This window comes from Diachasmimorpha longicaudata, chromosome 2 (assembly GCF_034640455.1).
Source record: "Diachasmimorpha longicaudata isolate KC_UGA_2023 chromosome 2, iyDiaLong2, whole genome shotgun sequence".
Taxonomy (NCBI): domain Eukaryota; kingdom Metazoa; phylum Arthropoda; class Insecta; order Hymenoptera; family Braconidae; genus Diachasmimorpha; species Diachasmimorpha longicaudata.
In genome coordinates, this window is record NC_087226.1 from 10,661,144 (window position 1) to 10,677,865 (window position 16,722).

The 16,722-nt window shown below is 40.5% G+C and overlaps 7 protein-coding genes across 15 annotated transcripts; 5 read left to right on the top strand and 2 right to left on the bottom strand.

Annotated features, from left to right (window-relative positions):
• The first annotated feature begins 22 nt into the window (after nt 1–22).
• LOC135172810 (alpha-ketoglutarate-dependent dioxygenase alkB homolog 6) lies at nt 23–2,258 on the top strand. The gene is made up of 5 exons (XM_064139203.1): nt 23–224; nt 577–753; nt 1,295–1,402; nt 1,538–1,636; nt 1,936–2,258. The coding sequence occupies exons 1-5, from the start codon at nt 171–173 to the stop codon at nt 2,191–2,193; spliced, it is 696 nt and encodes a 231-aa protein (XP_063995273.1). The 5' UTR covers nt 23–170; the 3' UTR covers nt 2,194–2,258.
• On the bottom strand, nt 2,214–3,028 carry LOC135173021 (THO complex subunit 7 homolog). Its single transcript, XM_064139595.1, has 4 exons — nt 3,019–3,028; nt 2,525–2,949; nt 2,285–2,448; nt 2,214–2,226 (listed from the first exon to the last, which is right to left on the bottom strand). Exons 1-4 carry the CDS (start codon nt 3,026–3,028, stop codon nt 2,214–2,216), a joined length of 612 nt encoding a protein of 203 aa, XP_063995665.1.
• A 14-nt stretch (nt 3,029–3,042) lies between these two features.
• Nucleotides 3,043–13,180, bottom strand: LOC135172800 (RAD50-interacting protein 1). Of its 9 annotated transcripts, none has more exons than XR_010301173.1 (9): nt 12,921–13,180; nt 12,305–12,717; nt 11,886–12,139; nt 11,106–11,806; nt 10,435–10,952; nt 10,158–10,352; nt 8,763–9,136; nt 6,939–8,685; nt 5,788–6,860 (listed from the first exon to the last, which is right to left on the bottom strand). XR_010301173.1 is itself a non-coding variant. In XM_064139185.1 (7 exons), the coding sequence occupies exons 1-6, from the start codon at nt 13,044–13,046 to the stop codon at nt 10,160–10,162; spliced, it is 2,205 nt and encodes a 734-aa protein (XP_063995255.1). In that variant the 5' UTR covers nt 13,047–13,180; the 3' UTR covers nt 3,043–3,184; nt 10,158–10,159. The 9 variants fall into 9 exon arrangements, 3 of the variants coding, with proteins under 3 accessions (XP_063995255.1, XP_063995253.1, XP_063995252.1); XR_010301172.1 differs by having other exon boundaries at nt 8,763–9,155; XR_010301171.1 differs by having other exon boundaries at nt 8,763–9,258.
• On the top strand, nt 3,164–9,863 carry LOC135173022 (uncharacterized). The gene is made up of 10 exons (XM_064139597.1): nt 3,164–3,805; nt 3,899–4,610; nt 4,902–5,227; nt 5,281–5,308; nt 5,432–5,676; nt 5,784–5,916; nt 7,802–7,978; nt 8,082–8,269; nt 8,625–9,336; nt 9,517–9,863. Exons 1-10 carry the CDS (start codon nt 3,665–3,667, stop codon nt 9,861–9,863), a joined length of 3,009 nt encoding a protein of 1,002 aa, XP_063995667.1. The 5' UTR covers nt 3,164–3,664.
• Nucleotides 6,234–7,637, top strand: LOC135172807 (uncharacterized). Its single transcript, XM_064139199.1, has 3 exons — nt 6,234–6,374; nt 6,468–7,179; nt 7,268–7,637. The coding sequence occupies exons 1-3, from the start codon at nt 6,234–6,236 to the stop codon at nt 7,606–7,608; spliced, it is 1,194 nt and encodes a 397-aa protein (XP_063995269.1). The 3' UTR covers nt 7,609–7,637.
• Nucleotides 13,181–13,294: 114 nt separating the features above from the next.
• Nucleotides 13,295–14,666, top strand: B9d2. The gene is made up of 3 exons (XM_064139208.1): nt 13,295–13,808; nt 13,937–14,197; nt 14,339–14,666. The coding sequence occupies exons 1-3, from the start codon at nt 13,721–13,723 to the stop codon at nt 14,515–14,517; spliced, it is 528 nt and encodes a 175-aa protein (XP_063995278.1). The 5' UTR covers nt 13,295–13,720; the 3' UTR covers nt 14,518–14,666.
• Nucleotides 14,594–16,618, top strand: LOC135173023 (tectonic-3-like). The gene has a single exon (XM_064139598.1). It carries the CDS (start codon nt 14,594–14,596, stop codon nt 16,616–16,618), a length of 2,025 nt encoding a protein of 674 aa, XP_063995668.1.
• Nucleotides 16,619–16,722: the final 104 nt, after the last annotated feature.

Consider the following 16,722-nt stretch of genomic DNA (forward strand, 5'->3'; position numbering starts at 1 on the left):
GTTCAATCCGTAGTTTTTCAGGCTTTGGGGGGATTTTGGAGTGTCAAATGCTGGGCGTTGGTTAAACCTCGGAGACCTGTCAAGTTGTTCGGATTTTTTAAGAATTTTTTTGTGCCGGAGCATTCATAAAAACAGCTGGCAAGATTGAGGGATGGATTGAATATTTGACAATGGAGCGGAATATTGGGGAGAATATTTTAATCGCTGGAAACCTGGTGTCCAAGGTATTTTTTATTATTTATGCCCAAATTTGAGGTTAGGACGGACGAATTTTCTGCGCAATTCTGCTGGAATTCTATGGAAGACTATAGGATTTCGGTTGGATTTTTGATGAAATCTATTGGTTGTCTTCTGCGAGAGTTTTATAGGAGATTGTAAATTCTACAAGGTTTCTAGAGAATGTTCTATTGCCTTCCAACCATTTCTATTGAGAGATTCACTATAGATACATCGAAAGAAATCTCCAGAAAAGATCAATAGTACCAAAGTTTTACACACCATATTTTCTAGAAATTGCCTTGATTCAAACTTTTCTTGCTTCTATGTCTTTGTTTTTTCATTTTTATGGATTTGCAGACTCCTCCATTAGCTTATTACATCCCTAATTTCATAACCGATGAAGAAGAAGCTGAAATAGTAAAGCATGTTAACAATGCCCCTCAACCGAAATGGACCCAGTTGAGTCACAGAAGACTGCAGAATTGGGGAGGTATTCCGCATCCTAAAGGGATGATTGCTGAAGAGATACCAAGGGTAGGTCTGTAGTACTTGTGCAGAGTTTAAATTAGGAGAATCCATTCTTTCATCAAATTGGAAATTTCTCCTGAGGGTGTCACCGCGATTTGCCACATAGATTTATGGAGAGAAAAATTTGAGTATGCTCATGCAAATACTTCATTTATCGCATCGTATATGTCGCCGAAATACGCCCTTTTTATGATTTCGTAATCACAAGGGGCATGAGTTATTTAAAATGAACGTAAAAATCATACTTTTGCGGATAAACAGTGGAGGATGGAACATTAAAACGAGGTTAGGGTGCGCAGTCTTACCGTTGAAGGAGAAATTATATTCCATTTTTTTTCATCATCAGGTGATTAGTGCGCAAGAGGCTAATTCAGACTGCACTCCATACTATATTATTAATATGACTCGGGTTTTTGTTGAATAGTTGTTGAAGTGGAGAAAACAGCCAGTGTCCTGGAATATCCTTGACATAAAAAACCATTAGACCTATTTTGTTTTAATCTTGCCCAACACCTCTGAAAATGTTGAAATGTTTATTATTTTTCAGTGGTTGCAAAAATACATTGATAAAGTCACTTCCCTGGACGTGTTTGACAGAAAAACACTGCCAAATCATGTTCTAATAAACGAGTATTTACCTGGACAGGGGATAATGGTATGATATCGTCAGATCGTATTTTTTGCTCTGTATTTTTATATTCAAAATAATTTTAATTACAAAACTCTTCCGCTATCCTGATCAATGGTGTTCTTAATTATGAAATATTGTAGATGGAGTTGATTTTTACAGGGACACTCCGATGGCCCCCTGTTCCATCCCATCGTCACGACCATCAGCTGTGGATCCCATACTTTTCTTGAATTTACCAGACGTCTGGATACGAACGAAGTGAGTTCGAAAATTGGAAAATTATTGTCACAAGTTTAAATTAAATAGCTGATCAACTGCTGAGACGATATCCTGATAAAGTCATTACTCTTAAATTACGTTCATACTAATGGACTGACAGAAAACAATTTAATGGCATTAATACTTGAGAAGAAATTCAACGTTTCACCAGAATTTCAGTGCAAACATTTTTTAGTGTATGGTAAATGTAGAAAATGTCGAGTTTTCTACAGGAGAAATTTTCATAGAAAATACCGAATATACGTGGTAGAAAATTCTATCTTGGCATTTACTTTCAGGAAGACAGAACTATGAACACTGAATTCGCATTCCTATTGGAACGAAAAAGCCTCCTGATTCTCCAGGAAGAACTGTACCACAATTATCTGCACTCAATATCAGAACGCAAAGTCGACGTTGTATCAGTCGACAATATTCGCAATTTGGAGTTGTGTGCAGCCAAGTACATGGCCGGTGAAATACTGGAGCGAAAAACGAGACTATCATTGACCATTCGTCATGTGCCAAAGACCAGCAAACTCAAGCTCAAATTTTGATCAGTTGATTATGCAATGTTCTAGATTTTATATCTTTAAAAATACACGACAACTCACATCTGTTAGTTATTGGTCTTTTTATTGCATTCACGTTGCATCGTAGTGCTCCGAATCCTCGTAATTCTCGAGACTAACGTCCATTATTTCCTCGTCAGACTCATCCAACATATTTTGAAGGGAGTGGATTGAGGATATTAACACGTGGAATTGCTTTCTTCTCATTTCTAATTTGTGTTCTAAACGCTCTGATTTTTCCTAAAACAAAAAAATACAATCCTATATGGAACCCTTCGAAAAAATAAGAAATAATCAAAGGGATCGGAAACTTTACCTTCAAGTTCCCAAGTTCTTCCTTCAAGGTTTCAAGCTTCTTATTCGTCTCCTGTCTGTCCGGTTGTTCGTTGATAATTTCAGCCAGAACATCATACTCAATTCTATTTTTCCTAATCTGTTTAGCCTCTTGCAGTTCCACCTTAGTGGCATCAATAGCCTTCTTAGCCTCTTCGATCTCCACTTCAATATGCTTTGACAAGGTCTCGTAGTTCTTCAGCTCCTCCTGACTCATTGCAGAGACAAGCCTTGTCTTCTTCTGGGCAAACTCACATTGTGCCAACTGTGAGATTATCCTCTCGTAGAGAGTATTGTCCACTTCTGGATTATTCACCCATTTTATGAAGGACTTCAGCAACATGTTTATCCTGCGATCGTCTCCAGTCCCATCCCCATCGATCAGCAGTCTACGTCTTATGACTTCCTCTGGAAATAAATGACTTGTTAAATCCGATCATTTTTCAATAGAACCAGAAACAAAGAGAAATTGTTTACCGTCAGACATTTTTCTTATTTACAACCCGGCTTACACGAGGGACTATTTGTGACTGTAACTCCCCCAAGTGTAGCGGCCGCTTCTCCGAACCTCCATCTCAACCTTGCATAGTCGGTAACAGCGAGAGGGGCCGAGGGATAAGAGCTTCATCAGTGCCTTCTGTACCTAAAGAATAATGAAAAAAAAACGAATAAAATAAATTGAAATGCTCAGAATATCAAGTATGAACCATTAAATGTATTTCGCAGAGGACTACATAAAAGTATCAACGTATATCCATCGAGCTCCACTTGCCTCTGATCGTTGTATTGCACTGAACTTCTCCGCAGCTATACCACGATATCGAGCACAGCCCCAAACATAATTCATTTCCCGCGAAAATATTTCTATCCCCCATGGACCTATGAATAATTGATATTGAATATATTGCGCAACACAAAGAGTATTTTTCCTTGACGCAGCATATGTTTTTCTTCACACGAAAATAAATAAATAAGTGAGAGTCCACATTTATTATTTCTGCTTGTTCTTGCATGCGTTCATCCAGAGGCAGTACAACATGAAATCCGAAGAATCCCATACGTATCTTCTGGTATTACTGGGGTTGCACGAGTTTTGGAATAGTGCACTTTGGCAGAATAATCAATGGCAAATGCAGGCTGGAACAAAGATGCAAAATATGCATTGGGTTTGTATAAGGGACTGATCCGAATATTAGGAATTTGGCCACTAGATAATCGCGGAATATTTTCCACTTTACGGATTTTTATTGTTGTGTCCATTCAAGTGAGTTGCTCATTTCTTTCTACTCTCATATGATTGCTGCCACAATAGCATAAATTTTATGATCTGCGAAGCACCAACCAATTTCTGATTCAGATCACTATGGCAGCAATTTTTCTTCGTGATTGGATTCTCAAAGGTAACTGTGGCGCTATAACTGAATTGGTTGATGCCATAAGCATCATTGCAACCAGTCTGATGTCTGCGGTGAAGATACTCCTCCCCTGGATCCACCAAAAGAGGGTCTCTTTCCTCGTCAACTCGGCTTTGCAAGACTGGTTGCACGTCGAAGGGAAGATACCTCGGGAAATAATGCGACAATACGCCTCCATAGGAAGACTTGTCTTCACCGTGCAAATGTTGGGAGCTTACATGACAGTAATTCCCATCATATTGACGAGCCTCCCAAGATTGGTAGAAGTTGGACATGTGGATAACACAAGCGTATTCCTTCGAAATATACCGATTGGGCCCAGATGCTGGGTCTCCCTAGAAATTTCGGAGCTGACATACTATCTTTATTACACCTTCGTATGTATACATTTGTTCTTTTTGGCGACTGCTTACCCCGGAGGCGATGTCTTTGCTTTTGGCCTCGCAATGCATCTGTGCGGACAATTTCAGCTACTATACAGGAGCTTGGACGAGCTCAATGGTGATGAGCCTGAATCAACTCAGCGGATGAAAATATCCACATTTTCTAGGCGTCACGATCAACTTCTCAAACTGGCCAATGACTTTAAAGCAGCATTTCACATGATCATCTTCTTAGAGCTCGGGGCAAATACATTCATCATCTGTATTTCAGGTACAGGCGGTGGGCTATTTGAGCCCAAGGAATTAATAAACAACGAATAAAAGATAAATGCGAGTTTGACTTTTTGTAGCATGTTATGAAAAATAAAATAGAAATTTTACGATTTTTCTATCATCCACACGGTGATATGTGGAAACATTGGAAAAACCTATCTACAAAATGAAGAAAAAGTGATCAATAAAAAAATCTCAGTAGGATCATTCGATATGTAGACCAGAACAAACAATAATATTTTTACCAGATATTCAATGAAGTTTTTACAGTCTTCTATTTTTTCCGCAGAAATTATTTTACTCTTAGCCTGCAAAACCGGAGATACCCAGACAATATCAGCGATGGCAATCAGAATTTACATGATGTACATCGAAATATTCATGTACAGCTACATAGGCGAGCATTTGTCCACACAAGCGGAGAAATTACAAGTTGCTGTTTACAACAGTCCCTGGTATAGAATGTCGTCAGCTATCGTGAGAGATATGAAATTCATAATGATGCGAAATAATTATCGATTTTATCTCACTGCGGGTAAAGTATGGCACATGGACTACGCGAATTTCAAAAATATCGTTAAATCAATGTTCTCATATTTTTCAATACTTCGCTTGGTACTCCTCGGATAAACACATATTATTGATAAATCATGGACATTGTAATTCAGGAAGAAGGAATCTATTTTTTCACAACCTGTTGAAAACCGTTGTTATTCGAAGATTGCAAATAAAAAATTGTTACGTACAAAGATGTTGAAACTCTCCCAAATGTTAAGTAGTAGGCATGGGGACCAGATGAATGACATCATGGGTGGATAGACCTCAACATTCCAACGAAGACTACTCACAAAGAGTGTCTACACAACCCTTCTCTAGATTTTCCGTGGAACATTTCTTTACATGACACTTATATCGAACACACGCACTCCTATGGAGTAAAGCAGGTAAAAATGCATATTCCGACTCGAAAGCAACTAAAATATTTTTCCAGAATAGCATGCACTTATAGTTGTAACATGGATTATCCACGTCCAAAGTGTCTATGTCACAAGCTTCGTCACCTTGTATAATCGGTAACAGCGAGAGGGGCCGAGGAATGAGCGCTCCATCAGTGCCTTCTGTACCCAAAGAATAATGAAAAAAAACGGGTAAAATAAATTGAAATGCTCAGAATATCAGGTATGAACCATTGAATATATTTCGCAGAGGACTAGATAAAAGTATCAATGTATATCCATCGGGCTCCGCTTGCCTCCGATCGTTGTATTGCACTGAACTGCTCCGCAGCTATACCACGATATCGAGCACAGCCCCAAACATAATTCATTTACCGCGAAAATATTTCTATCCCCCATAGGCCTATCAATAATTGATATTGAATATCTTGCGCAAGACAAAGAGTATTCCTCGACGTAGCATATTTTTTCTTCACACGAAAATAAATAAGTAAGTGGAGTGACACATGAATTTGTCATACCGTCCAAATTCATTACTTATGTTTGTTCTTGCATGCGTTCATCCAGAAGCAGTACAACATGAAATCCGAGGAATCCCATAGGTATCTTCTGGTATTACTGGGGTTGCACGAGTTTTGGAATAGTGCACTTTGGCAGAATAATCAATGGCAAATGCAGGCTGGAACAAAGATGCAAAATATGCACTGGGTTTGTATAAGGGACTGATCCGAATATTAGGAATTTGGCCACTAGATAATCGCGGAATATTTTCCACTTTACGGATTTTTATTGTTGTGTCCATTCAAGTGAGTTGCACATTTCTTTCTACTCTCATATGATTGCTGCCACAATAGCTTAAATTTTATCATCTGCGAAGCACCAACCAATCTCTGATTCAGATCACTCTGGTAGCAATTTTTCTTCGTGATTGGATTCTCAAAGGTAACTGTGGCGCTATAACTGAATTAGTTGATGCCATAAGCCTCATTACAACCAGCCTCATGGCTGTATTGAAGATACTCCTCCCCTGGATCCACCGAGAGAGGGTTTCTTTCATCGTCAACTCGGCTTTGCAAGACTGGTCGCACGTCGAAGGGAAAAAACCTCGGGAAATAATGCGGCAATACGCCTCCATAGGAAGACTTGTCTTCATCGTGCAAATGTTGGGAGCTTACATGACGATAATTCCCCTCATATTGACGAGCCTCCCAAGATTGGTAGAAGTTGGGCATGTGGATAACAGAAGCGTATTTTTTCGAAATATACCGATTGGGCCCAGATGCTGGGTCTCCCTGGAAATTTCGGAGCTGACTTACTATTGTTATTACATCTTCGTATGTATACATTTGTTCTTCCTGGCGACTGCTTACCTTGGAGGCGATGTCTTTGCTTTTGGCCTCGCAATGCATCTGTGCGGACAATTTCAGCTACTATACAGGAGCTTGGACGAGCTCAATGGTGATGAGCCTGAATCAACTCAGCGGGTGAAAATCTCCACATTTTCTAGGCGACACAATCAACTTCTCAAACTGGCCAATGACTTTGAAGCAGCATTTCACATGCTCATCTTCTTAGAACTCGGGGCAAATACATTCATCATCTCTATTTCAGGTACAGGCAGTGGGCTATTTGAGCACAAACGAATTAATAGATACCAGATATTCAATGGAGTTTTTACAATCTTCTATTTTTTCCACAGAAATTATTTTACTCTTAGCCTGCAGAACCGGAGATACCCAGACAATATCAGCGATGGCAATCAGAATTTACCTGATGTACATCCAAATATTCATGTACAGCTACATAGGCGAGCATTTGTCCACGCAAGCGGAGAAATTACAAGTCGCTGTTTACAACAGTCCCTGGTACAGAATGTCGTCAGCTATCGTCAGAGATATGAAATTCATAATGATGCGAAATAATTATCGCTTTTATCTCACTGCGGGTAAAGTATGGCACATGGATTACGGGAATTTCAAAAATATCGTTAAATCAATGTTCTCATATTTTTCAATACTTCGCTTGATACTCATCGACTGAACACATATTATTGATAAGTCGTGGACATTGTAATCCAGGAAGAAGGAATATATTTTTTCACAACCCGTTGAAAAACGTTGTTTTGCGAAGATTGTCTGCAAATAAAAAATTCTTACGCACAAAGATGTTGAAACCCTCCCAAATGTTAAGTAGTAGGCATGGGGATCAGATGAATGGCATCATGGGTGGATAGACCTCAACATTCCAACGAAGACTACTCACAAAGAATGTCTAGACAACCCTTCCCTACATTTTCCGTGGAACATTTCTTTACGTGACACTTATATCGAGCGCACGCACCCTCATGGAGTAAAGCAGCTAAAAAATGCATATTCCGACTCCAGCGCAACTAAAATATTTCTCCAGAATAGCATGCACTCATAGTTGTAGCATGGATTATGCACGTCCACCATGTGTATGTCACAAGCTTCGTTAATAAAAATATGAGTGCATAAACCTGTCTGGCGTCGGAGCTCCTGCACAGCTGAATGTAAGAACGATGGCGAAGGTGGAAGCATCGAGGGCAGCTGACCCCTGGTCACCGGACACAACATACGCCCTCGGATATTACAGACTCTTGGGGAGAGGTCTTGGAATATGGCCTCTCGACACTCGCGGGTTTGTGCCAAAAGCGAAAATTTTATTTGTTGTCATAATGCAGGTAAATGTAGTCTTCAATAACTGCATTACTCGGGTCTAGGAAGACATTTTTCCCGATAATTTCTCCTCAGTTGTCATTTCTTGAAATTCTCCGTCTGTTCTATGAAAAAAATCGTAGCTTATTGACGCATTTTTGGGCATATTCAGCAGACTCAGCACAAAACGAATATAATTTCTAAAATAAATTAAATAAAACCTCAACTGAATCTTTCATCAATTTCTAAATTTTTCCCTGAAACCACTTCTTAAAATTTCGTAAAATATTGGGGGACAAATCACCGAGGAAAAATTTCTCTAGGAGAAATGCCGCTCGGATATCCATTTCTTCTTTCCAGCTCCTGATCTTTTGAATCCAGTTATGGATGTCCATCAGTCTGACCAAAAAACTCCTGACCAAAGGAAACTGCGGATCTGAAACTGAATACGTTGACGCCCTCAGCCTGATATTGTGTGGATTTCTAACGGTAATGAAAGTTGCTATACCTAGAATTTACCAAAAAAATATGATGGCTATCGTCGATTCAGCTATTAACGACTGGTCATCAGTTGTCAGTAATAACCGCCACCGGGTAATGAAGAAATATGCAAACATAGGACGGATTGTGTTCCTTGTGCAGATGAGCGGTGCATATACCGCCGGTTTTCCCCTCATTTTCCTTAAATTACCCTTCGTCAGTGCATTGTGGAACGAGCCGGTGGATAATGGTACTCTTAGGGGGGTGCCCATGGGGCCTAGATGCTGGATATCTGACGATATTTCCACATATCACTACGTTGGCGAGTATTTTGTTCAATCGGTGCAATTGTTCATCGTCTGCACGGCGTACATCGGGTGCGACACTTACTTCTTTGGTATTGCGATGCACGTCTGCGGACAGTTCCAAGTGCTGCATATGAATTTGAGGGGTTTGAGTGCTACTGACGACAGCTTGAGGTGGAGACAGATGCTCCGTGACTTCGTCAAGAGACACAATCATCTTCTTCAGATGGCTTTTAATTTTGAGGAGACGTACAACGTTATTATTCTCGCTCAAGTGGCGGTCGATATTTTGCTAATTTGCATATCAGGTAATTTGTTTATTAAATCAGTCCATAAAAATTCCTGGAGATGATTGGATCATTATTTGTCTTGTCCATCATTTCCGGGTCTCTTATGTCCATTTTTTCGGTCAAGTATTTCTCAATAAAATGGCACGTTAAAATGGCCCTAGTCTTTTATCGTGATCTTTTTATAATTTCACTTTGTAGGGGTTGCTCTACTAATGAGTTTGAACTCCGGCGATTTCGTCGTCATATCGGGCCTCACGATTCGAATCTACCTCGTCTATGTACAGCTGTTTATGTACAGCTATGTGGGTGAGAGCTTGAGTGCAAATGCTACAAATCTTTCTGTCGGTGTTTACAACAGTCCCTGGTACAATATGCCACTTGACATTGTGAAAGACATGAAATTTATCATCATGAGGACAAATTATTATTTCCACTTGACTGCGGGAAAGTTATACTGCATGAACATAGAAAACTTCAAAATCCTGCTGACCAAGATCGCCTCGTGTTTTTCGGTTCTGAGATTAGTTTTCCACGAATCGACATGATTTATGATAACATTTATATTTTTTTAACGTAAAAATAGATGGACTCAGTCATCCTTTAACATGTTTAATTGAGTCTGAATAAATCAACCTTCATGCTTCATTAGTTTAAAAACAACATATCTAATATTTGTCATTCGATTTTGATATCCAACATTTGAAAAATCTCATGCAAAGCCTTTATGTGCAGAAAAGCTCTCAGAGCGAATTACCTCGGCATTAATTGTATGAACAACTTAATATTTCAACAATTAAAACCCCACCCTTTATTAACAAGCAATCACAAGAATACATTACTTTTAATGAGCAGAAACGTCAGAGATGTCAGTCCTCGTTGCGAGAACCATAACTGAATTCTCAGGCGTCATTTTATAAACCCCAAGTTCAGCCAAAGCTTCCACAGACCTAGTTTCGTCATTGCTCTCCAGAGTGTCGATCAGCAGCATAGCCGAGCCCAAGAGGGTATTCAGTAGAATACAAGCTTCCCTCATCCTGAAATAAATGTTATAAAATTTGGAGGTGTGTCAATAGTGAATGAGAGCCCAATAAAACCTGAGACTATTCTAGCCCTTACAGAGGAAAGTACGACTCTGGTTTATTCGTGTAGAGTCCAAAGAGAGGGAATAAATTCCTAGTGATGTCGAATTTGAGCTGTTCAGCTCCACCCACATTGAACCTATTGACAAGAACAATCTCCTCGAAGAGATACTGATCAAGCTGTCCGGCTAAGTTCTTCCAGGCACCGTTGAAAAGGTCGAGGGCTAGAATCTGGTGGAGCTGGTGGAGTCCAGCAGCTAGTTCTTGGAACATTGGACATCCACTGGAGGTCACTGACAGCGAGACAACTTCCTTCTTATTCTGCATGGCAAACCACTTGTCCGTTCTGTAGGGCCTGCTCTTGGCTTTTACGTCCAATATCACGTACTGACATATCTCACTCATGAGTTTGTCCTCAAGTCTCATCAGGAGGGCAACTGATTCGTCAAATACCGTTCCGTCAGCTTCGGTGTATTCAGACAAATCCATTCCTTGGTCTGTCGCTAGTTCTGCTGCTTCACATTGGTTTTTGAAGAAGTACAGCTGTAGAAAATGCTGGAAAATGTTACAAACATTGGTTTTTCGTGTTTCGCAGGCTTTCATACCTGTCATCCATAAATTCCTCCACGTCCCACCTCTTTTCATTCATGCACCACTCGTCTTAGATGAAAATGAATCATCTCCACATTAAAAGAAATACAAACTCACCACAGTCACTCCCCACTCCATCAGAACCTTGCAAACATAATGAATGGAGTTCAAAATCCTTGGAATGAGTGATTCCAAAGGATCCTCCCGATCATCATGGAGTAGTTGTAGCAGTCTGACTCTCCAGTCATCGATGAGCTCTAGCTGAAGCTCCAGGAACTGAAGCCGATGGCCCGGTTGTGGCAAATGGTTATATCTGTCCGAAATAGTCGTGAGCAGCGTGAGAAAAGCATCAGCGGACTCAGTGATCTTCATCTCATCGGTCTGGTCAAGGTTGACCCTCTCCCAAGCGGTAGTAGAGCCCAAAATCGATTCAATCTTCTCGATGGCATATTTTCTCTCCATATTGATCCACTTGACGAAGATCTGGGCCTGAGTCAGGATGAACACCGTAGCTGGCTGACTCTGGGGGTATAAAAGAGTCTCTCTCAACTCCCTCTCGAAGCCCAAGGCCTCGTCCACTACGTGAGCGAAGAGGGCGTCGTCGTACTGGACAACGGGCAACTCAGAGTGGAGTTTTTCAACTGCTAGCTGCACCAAGGCCCTCATGAATTCAACTTTGGTGTTAACGTGGTTAAAACCCGTTGTGTCAGCCACTGGTTGGACGTTTTTCTCTATCCATCGGGCATGGTCCTTGATCCAGGTGAGGATTTGGGTGAAGAACCACTCGGGTTTGTCTCGACGATTTGTCTGTTTAGCACCTACATTGGTAATTATTTTCAATCAATTTTTGGGGTATATTATACTACATTCTTTATTGATATCATTTAATTCAGTGACCTGTAAAGTGGTAGACAAATCTTTGTCTCAAGGGACGGACTAGCAAGGTCACAGGGAGGCAGACTGGACTAAAGTCCGCTAAGAGGGACGATTTCACAGAAGATTTTGAGCCTTCATCCGGCAACTGGAGCTGAAGGAGATACTCTGTGAGAATTTTGAACCTTGTCATTGTCTCTGGAAGTGGGGACACTAGGCCTGAGGCATTAATACCACAAAATGGCCACTTCAAGGACTTTAAGACGTCCATATACTCACTGAAAGGAATGTCATTCTCATTATATTTTTGCCTTTGCTTCCCCAGGTACAACACTGAATAAACAATAATTCTGTCAAAAGCCACTGAAGTTCCACAAAAATGAGGAACAAGAGAACGCAAGTCTCATGCAATTATTGTTAGACGATTTGATGCCATTACTTACTTGGAAAATTTGTCTCTCAAGTTGTTATACCAGAAGTGAAGAATTTCACGCATGTAACTCATTAGATTGTGGCAGGACGAAGACCGCAATTGGCGATAGACTTCAACTAAATTTGTGAAGGATGTTATCATCGACTCTTCGTCTCCAATTCCCAGCGATGTCTCCATCTCCTCACTGATGTCCTCCAAGTACTTCATGAGCTTGAGGTAGGACAGAGTACGTTCCAATTCGTTGATTTTATCAACTACTTTCTGCACCTCAGCAGCTTTTGTGTCGTCATCAAGTACTTGATTTATAGTTTTCGCAAGTTTTGTTGCTTCTTCGATCTGCAATTCATACTGAGATCTGATAGCCTCAACGTTTTCCACGGCTGCCTTCACTTTTGATGGTGCTTCTGTCGAGGCCATTGTCAACTGCAATCAAATGATTTATTTATGATTATCATTATATAATAATAATTTGTTTGATGGTGGCCTTGTCACTTTTTCTGGGCTGTCAGATGATAGGTTCTATTGAATCCTATGTCCAAAGGAATTGATTGGTCAGACCATTAGTTTAGTCATTCATATTTATTTATAGGTGATAATCGTAATCTTGCATTTAAATAAAATCGTACTGATTGTTCAATTCCTCGTTTATCAGCTTCAAGTTTCTCATGAAACTGCTCGATGTTCTCGAGATTCTTCAACTCGGCTCCAAACACTTCATTGAACTGATCAATAACTTTCTGCCTAACATCCATATTTGCAGAGTATGTCAAGATCTAGTTATTAAACCACTTTAATCACGAATAATAGTCGGGAAATAATGATCCATCTGTCCTAATTGTTTCTCCTGGAGGCTACAATAACCTCAAATTATTCCAGTGTTTACACGATTGACAGTTAAATTCGGTAAATTAGAAATCTCAATGACCAGCAGTGATTCTAGCGTTTCCCATTGGTTGTTTCACCTGTCACCATAGCAACGGCAGTCGGAAAAACGTAAACAATAGACTTGACATGACAACAATTATGTAGTGTGCATCTTACAGTGATGCGTCAATTGTTCGGTGTTCGATAGTAATAATATTGTTGTATTTAAAGAAAAGATACAATAGAAATAGATCAAATGTTCAAAATGATTTATTAATAATTGAAGCTTAACCAATTAACGTGACGTTGACTTACCTCTGTTTACCATTTCGCCAGAGAATTTAACACCAGACTTTTCCAAAGTCATTTTTCTTTTAATCGAATGGAGAACTGGCTTTAAACAATTTCATGGAAAATAATTGTTGTTGGATCCTGCAAGGGAATTATCATCAGTTAGAGTCTGGCAAGACCAAGTGTCTTTCCAAGATAAAAGGTTTCTACAATCATTCCCTATCGTAACTACGATTTGTGGATAACAAAGGGGTGAAGATGTGGCAAGACTATGGCAGAACTTCACGTCTTTGGTGAGCTTGCACATGCTGAGAATTTTCAACAAGCTGAGTTATTCTGCAAGTGGAGCTTTCATGCAGGTAATCATTACGATTGGGGAGCTTCCAGGGTTTTTAATGATACAAATACCAAAGCCTAACGATACATCTTCTTTCCTCATGCCTGGAGGTGCACAAACTCTGAGAATCAAGATATATTAATGTTCCAGGTAATGGTTGGAAACTGATAAATGGAAACCCCGAAGGTCAGACTCAAGAATGCCAGAATCTCTACACAGGAAAGCCAACCTGGAGTCATCCCATTGATCTTCACTACTCAACTCAGTCCATCCAGGCGGCACCGAAGCTTTTAATCCAAGTGTTCTGTCGAGACAAATATGGACGCATTTTATTCATCGGCTATGGGATTTCCACTATCCCCTTGACTCCTGGCTTTCACGAGGTCCAGTGCCATACGTGGAAACCCATCGGTAAAGTGTCCAATCTTATGTCACAATTAAACAATTGTTTCTTCAATTAAAAGTTGAAAACAAACACTAATAAAAAATTAATTCTTTATTCCTCCACTCAGAATTTTATTCATGATGAACTCATTGAATTTTCGACTGTAGGTAATTGGCAGGATCGCTTGAGGGATCGTTTCCTAGGGATGAGCCTGCAGCTGAAGACTCCAAATCTCCTGACCAACGGAACTGACAGATTTGAACTACTAACCGAGAGTGTCGGTACCGTGCACCTACGATTCCATATTTTAACGCAGAATTTCAGTAAATTCGGTTGTTTTCTCTAAGTAAAAAGTGCCAGGACAACAGTGCATATTCACAAGACAATTCATGAGAAAAAGATGAAATTGCATTCAGTGGAAAATGCAGTCGTCAATCCCTTATTGTATCTCCCTCTTGCTCCCCTCGATTTTCATAATGTCTACAGTTCAACAAACCCCAAGCATCGATCTAACATGTGATCCCGATGGAGTGTGCATAAACTCCTCGTCAGTCCTCCACGGGAACACATCAGAAAGCGACTACGACGAGGAGGACCTCTTGAAAAATTTCCTGAACATATCAACCGTGAAGCCAACCCCCCGCTTCCCAGACCCTCCAGGGGAAACTGACCTAAAGTCAAGTTCGATCGAGCTGAATCCAGCAGGGAATGCCTGCCCCTGTGACCTTCTACCCACATGCGACATAAACTGCTGCTGTGACCTTGACTGCAAAGACTATCATCTCACAGTCTTCTCCCATTGCTATGACTACAATCATGCAACAAAGTTGTACGACAGTCGTTACTGCTATAGAACGGATTTCATAAAAAAGAATAGAACGGATTTTATTCTTGATCGACTGGCTGACAATTTATTTTGCATCTCTCATGACAATCTTCCACCGTTCTACACTTCTATTACAACGATTGAAGTGAGCAATCGACGGAATTTTGAGGAGGTGCTAAAAGACCATGAGGAAGACGAGTCAGCACCATTGTCCTATCAATGGCCGGGGGAGGAGACCGAGGAGGTGGAGAAATTTAAGATTAGTGGACCGTACATCCATGGAGATTTACTCCAAAGGTATGAGAATAAATTGAAGGGAACTGTTGACGTCCCAAGCAGTGGATTCACCGGACAGTGTTCGTCTCGAAGAAGCGTGAAGTACTTGGAAGACTTCCAGTCCTTCTGCCTCCAGACACAACTGTCCAATTCCAATGAATTCTTGTTTAGTGAAACCTTCACGAACATTTCCCTCGTCTCCAACTCTTTATACATGAAAAATGTTACATTGAGGGAATCTGAGTGCCCCAGAAATATCTGTGTTCCCATCAACTCCATTTTTTGTAGAAACTCATCGGCTTGCAATGGTACAGCTCCTCCAAAGGGTCATTGTGATGCAGGAGTTTGCAAGAACATTGTGAGACGGGTCAGTTATATTTTTCATCATAATGGAACCAGGGGAATTCAGAAGGCAGAGGTATTAGTAGAACTGGGGAATACCTCGAGGAGTTTTCATCAGCACTTTGAGGTTAGATTCGAGTGGATTGAGAACTTGAACAGGACAGAAGGGGTTGTGGCAAGGAGTGGGAATCCGGGGCACCTTGTTGGGAGACCGATAATCATTGGGACCTTGGTCACATCCAACATCACGAAGACCAATATTCTCAATGAGATCATAATCAATTCTACGAATAGTTTTTTGAAAATTCCTCTCGGTGGCAAGGATGGGGAATGCCTCGGGAATGAAGACAAGTTGGTCGTTGGGTTTGGGGAGAACATCCAGTCCAAGTGCTCAGTATCACTGGAGACAAAGGATTTCTCTTCGAAATCGTGTGTCAAACTTCAAGAGATAATCCTAGAAAGACTGTTTGGAGATACTTTAGTGAATGTGTCCCAAATTGAGCAGTACAAAGTGCATGTCTCGAAGGCCAGCAATACCTCGAGTAACATCACACAGTGGACGCAGGTACTTCTGAATAAAATTCCTCGGAATAACGTGAATACGGAGATCTTTGGAGATCAGATCGTCTGCGTGGGGGTGATCAAATCCTTGAAGATTGATGTGCTGTATTCGGTTCTACCCAAGCTTGATGACAAGGAACATTATAAGATTATTGGGGTGGGCATCACCGTGGGGGAGGGCAGCCGTGTGTACTGGGATAAATGTCGTGGGAATGATTGTACGGAGAGATTAGAGACTAAGGTGGTTAGTTATGTCGTGTTTCATGACATCTCCAACCCTTCGATGTATTATTACGCTGGTGGACCTAATCTTGATATTAGTTTGCCTTATGATTTCTTCTACCCATTCCTCAGTGGTGGTACTTACAGTGGAGCTGGGGAGAATCGATTTAATGGGTTATTTTACTTCAGCTTTTTATCAATTTTGTATGCCTCGATTTAAGGGAAATCCCATCATCTTCGAGAGCTTTTAAAGATTTTGATATATTCTAAGAAGGCCTGAGTGTATTTTAGTATAAAAAGTTTATAACATATCACTGAAAATCT

Coding starts and splice junctions, on each gene's coding strand:
- LOC135172807 (XM_064139199.1), top strand. CDS start 6,234: ATGGCAAATGCAGGCTGGAACAAAGATGCAAAATATGCACTGGGTTTG. Junction 6,375..6,467: donor TTATTGTTGTGTCCATTCAA/GTGAGTTGCACA, acceptor TCTCTGATTCAG/ATCACTCTGGTAGCAATTTT. Junction 7,180..7,267: donor ATTCATCATCTCTATTTCAG/GTACAGGCAGTG, acceptor TTTTTTCCACAG/AAATTATTTTACTCTTAGCC.
- LOC135173022 (XM_064139597.1), top strand. CDS start 3,665: ATGGCAAATGCAGGCTGGAACAAAGATGCAAAATATGCATTGGGTTTG. Junction 5,309..5,431: donor AATCTATTTTTTCACAACCT/GTTGAAAACCGT, acceptor ATGGGTGGATAG/ACCTCAACATTCCAACGAAG. Junction 5,917..7,801: donor CAGCTATACCACGATATCGA/GCACAGCCCCAA, acceptor ATGGGTGGATAG/ACCTCAACATTCCAACGAAG.
- LOC135172800 (XM_064139185.1), bottom strand. CDS start 13,046: ATGGATGTTAGGCAGAAAGTTATTGATCAGTTCAATGAAGTGTTTGGA. Junction 12,718..12,920: donor AACGAGGAATTGAACAATCA/GTACGATTTTAT, acceptor ATTTGATTGCAG/TTGACAATGGCCTCGACAGA. Junction 12,140..12,304: donor TTGAGAGACAAATTTTCCAA/GTAAGTAATGGC, acceptor CATTCCTTTCAG/TGAGTATATGGACGTCTTAA.
- LOC135172810 (XM_064139203.1), top strand. CDS start 171: ATGGAGCGGAATATTGGGGAGAATATTTTAATCGCTGGAAACCTGGTG. Junction 225..576: donor CTGGAAACCTGGTGTCCAAG/GTATTTTTTATT, acceptor ATGGATTTGCAG/ACTCCTCCATTAGCTTATTA. Junction 754..1,294: donor TTGCTGAAGAGATACCAAGG/GTAGGTCTGTAG, acceptor ATTATTTTTCAG/TGGTTGCAAAAATACATTGA.
- LOC135173023 (XM_064139598.1), top strand. CDS start 14,594: ATGCAGTCGTCAATCCCTTATTGTATCTCCCTCTTGCTCCCCTCGATT.
- LOC135173021 (XM_064139595.1), bottom strand. Junction 2,449..2,524: donor AAGAACTTGGGAACTTGAAG/GTAAAGTTTCCG, acceptor TTTTTGTTTTAG/GAAAAATCAGAGCGTTTAGA.
- B9d2 (XM_064139208.1), top strand. CDS start 13,721: ATGGCAGAACTTCACGTCTTTGGTGAGCTTGCACATGCTGAGAATTTT. Junction 13,809..13,936: donor CAAGTGGAGCTTTCATGCAG/GTAATCATTACG, acceptor TTAATGTTCCAG/GTAATGGTTGGAAACTGATA. Junction 14,198..14,338: donor CCATACGTGGAAACCCATCG/GTAAAGTGTCCA, acceptor TTTCGACTGTAG/GTAATTGGCAGGATCGCTTG.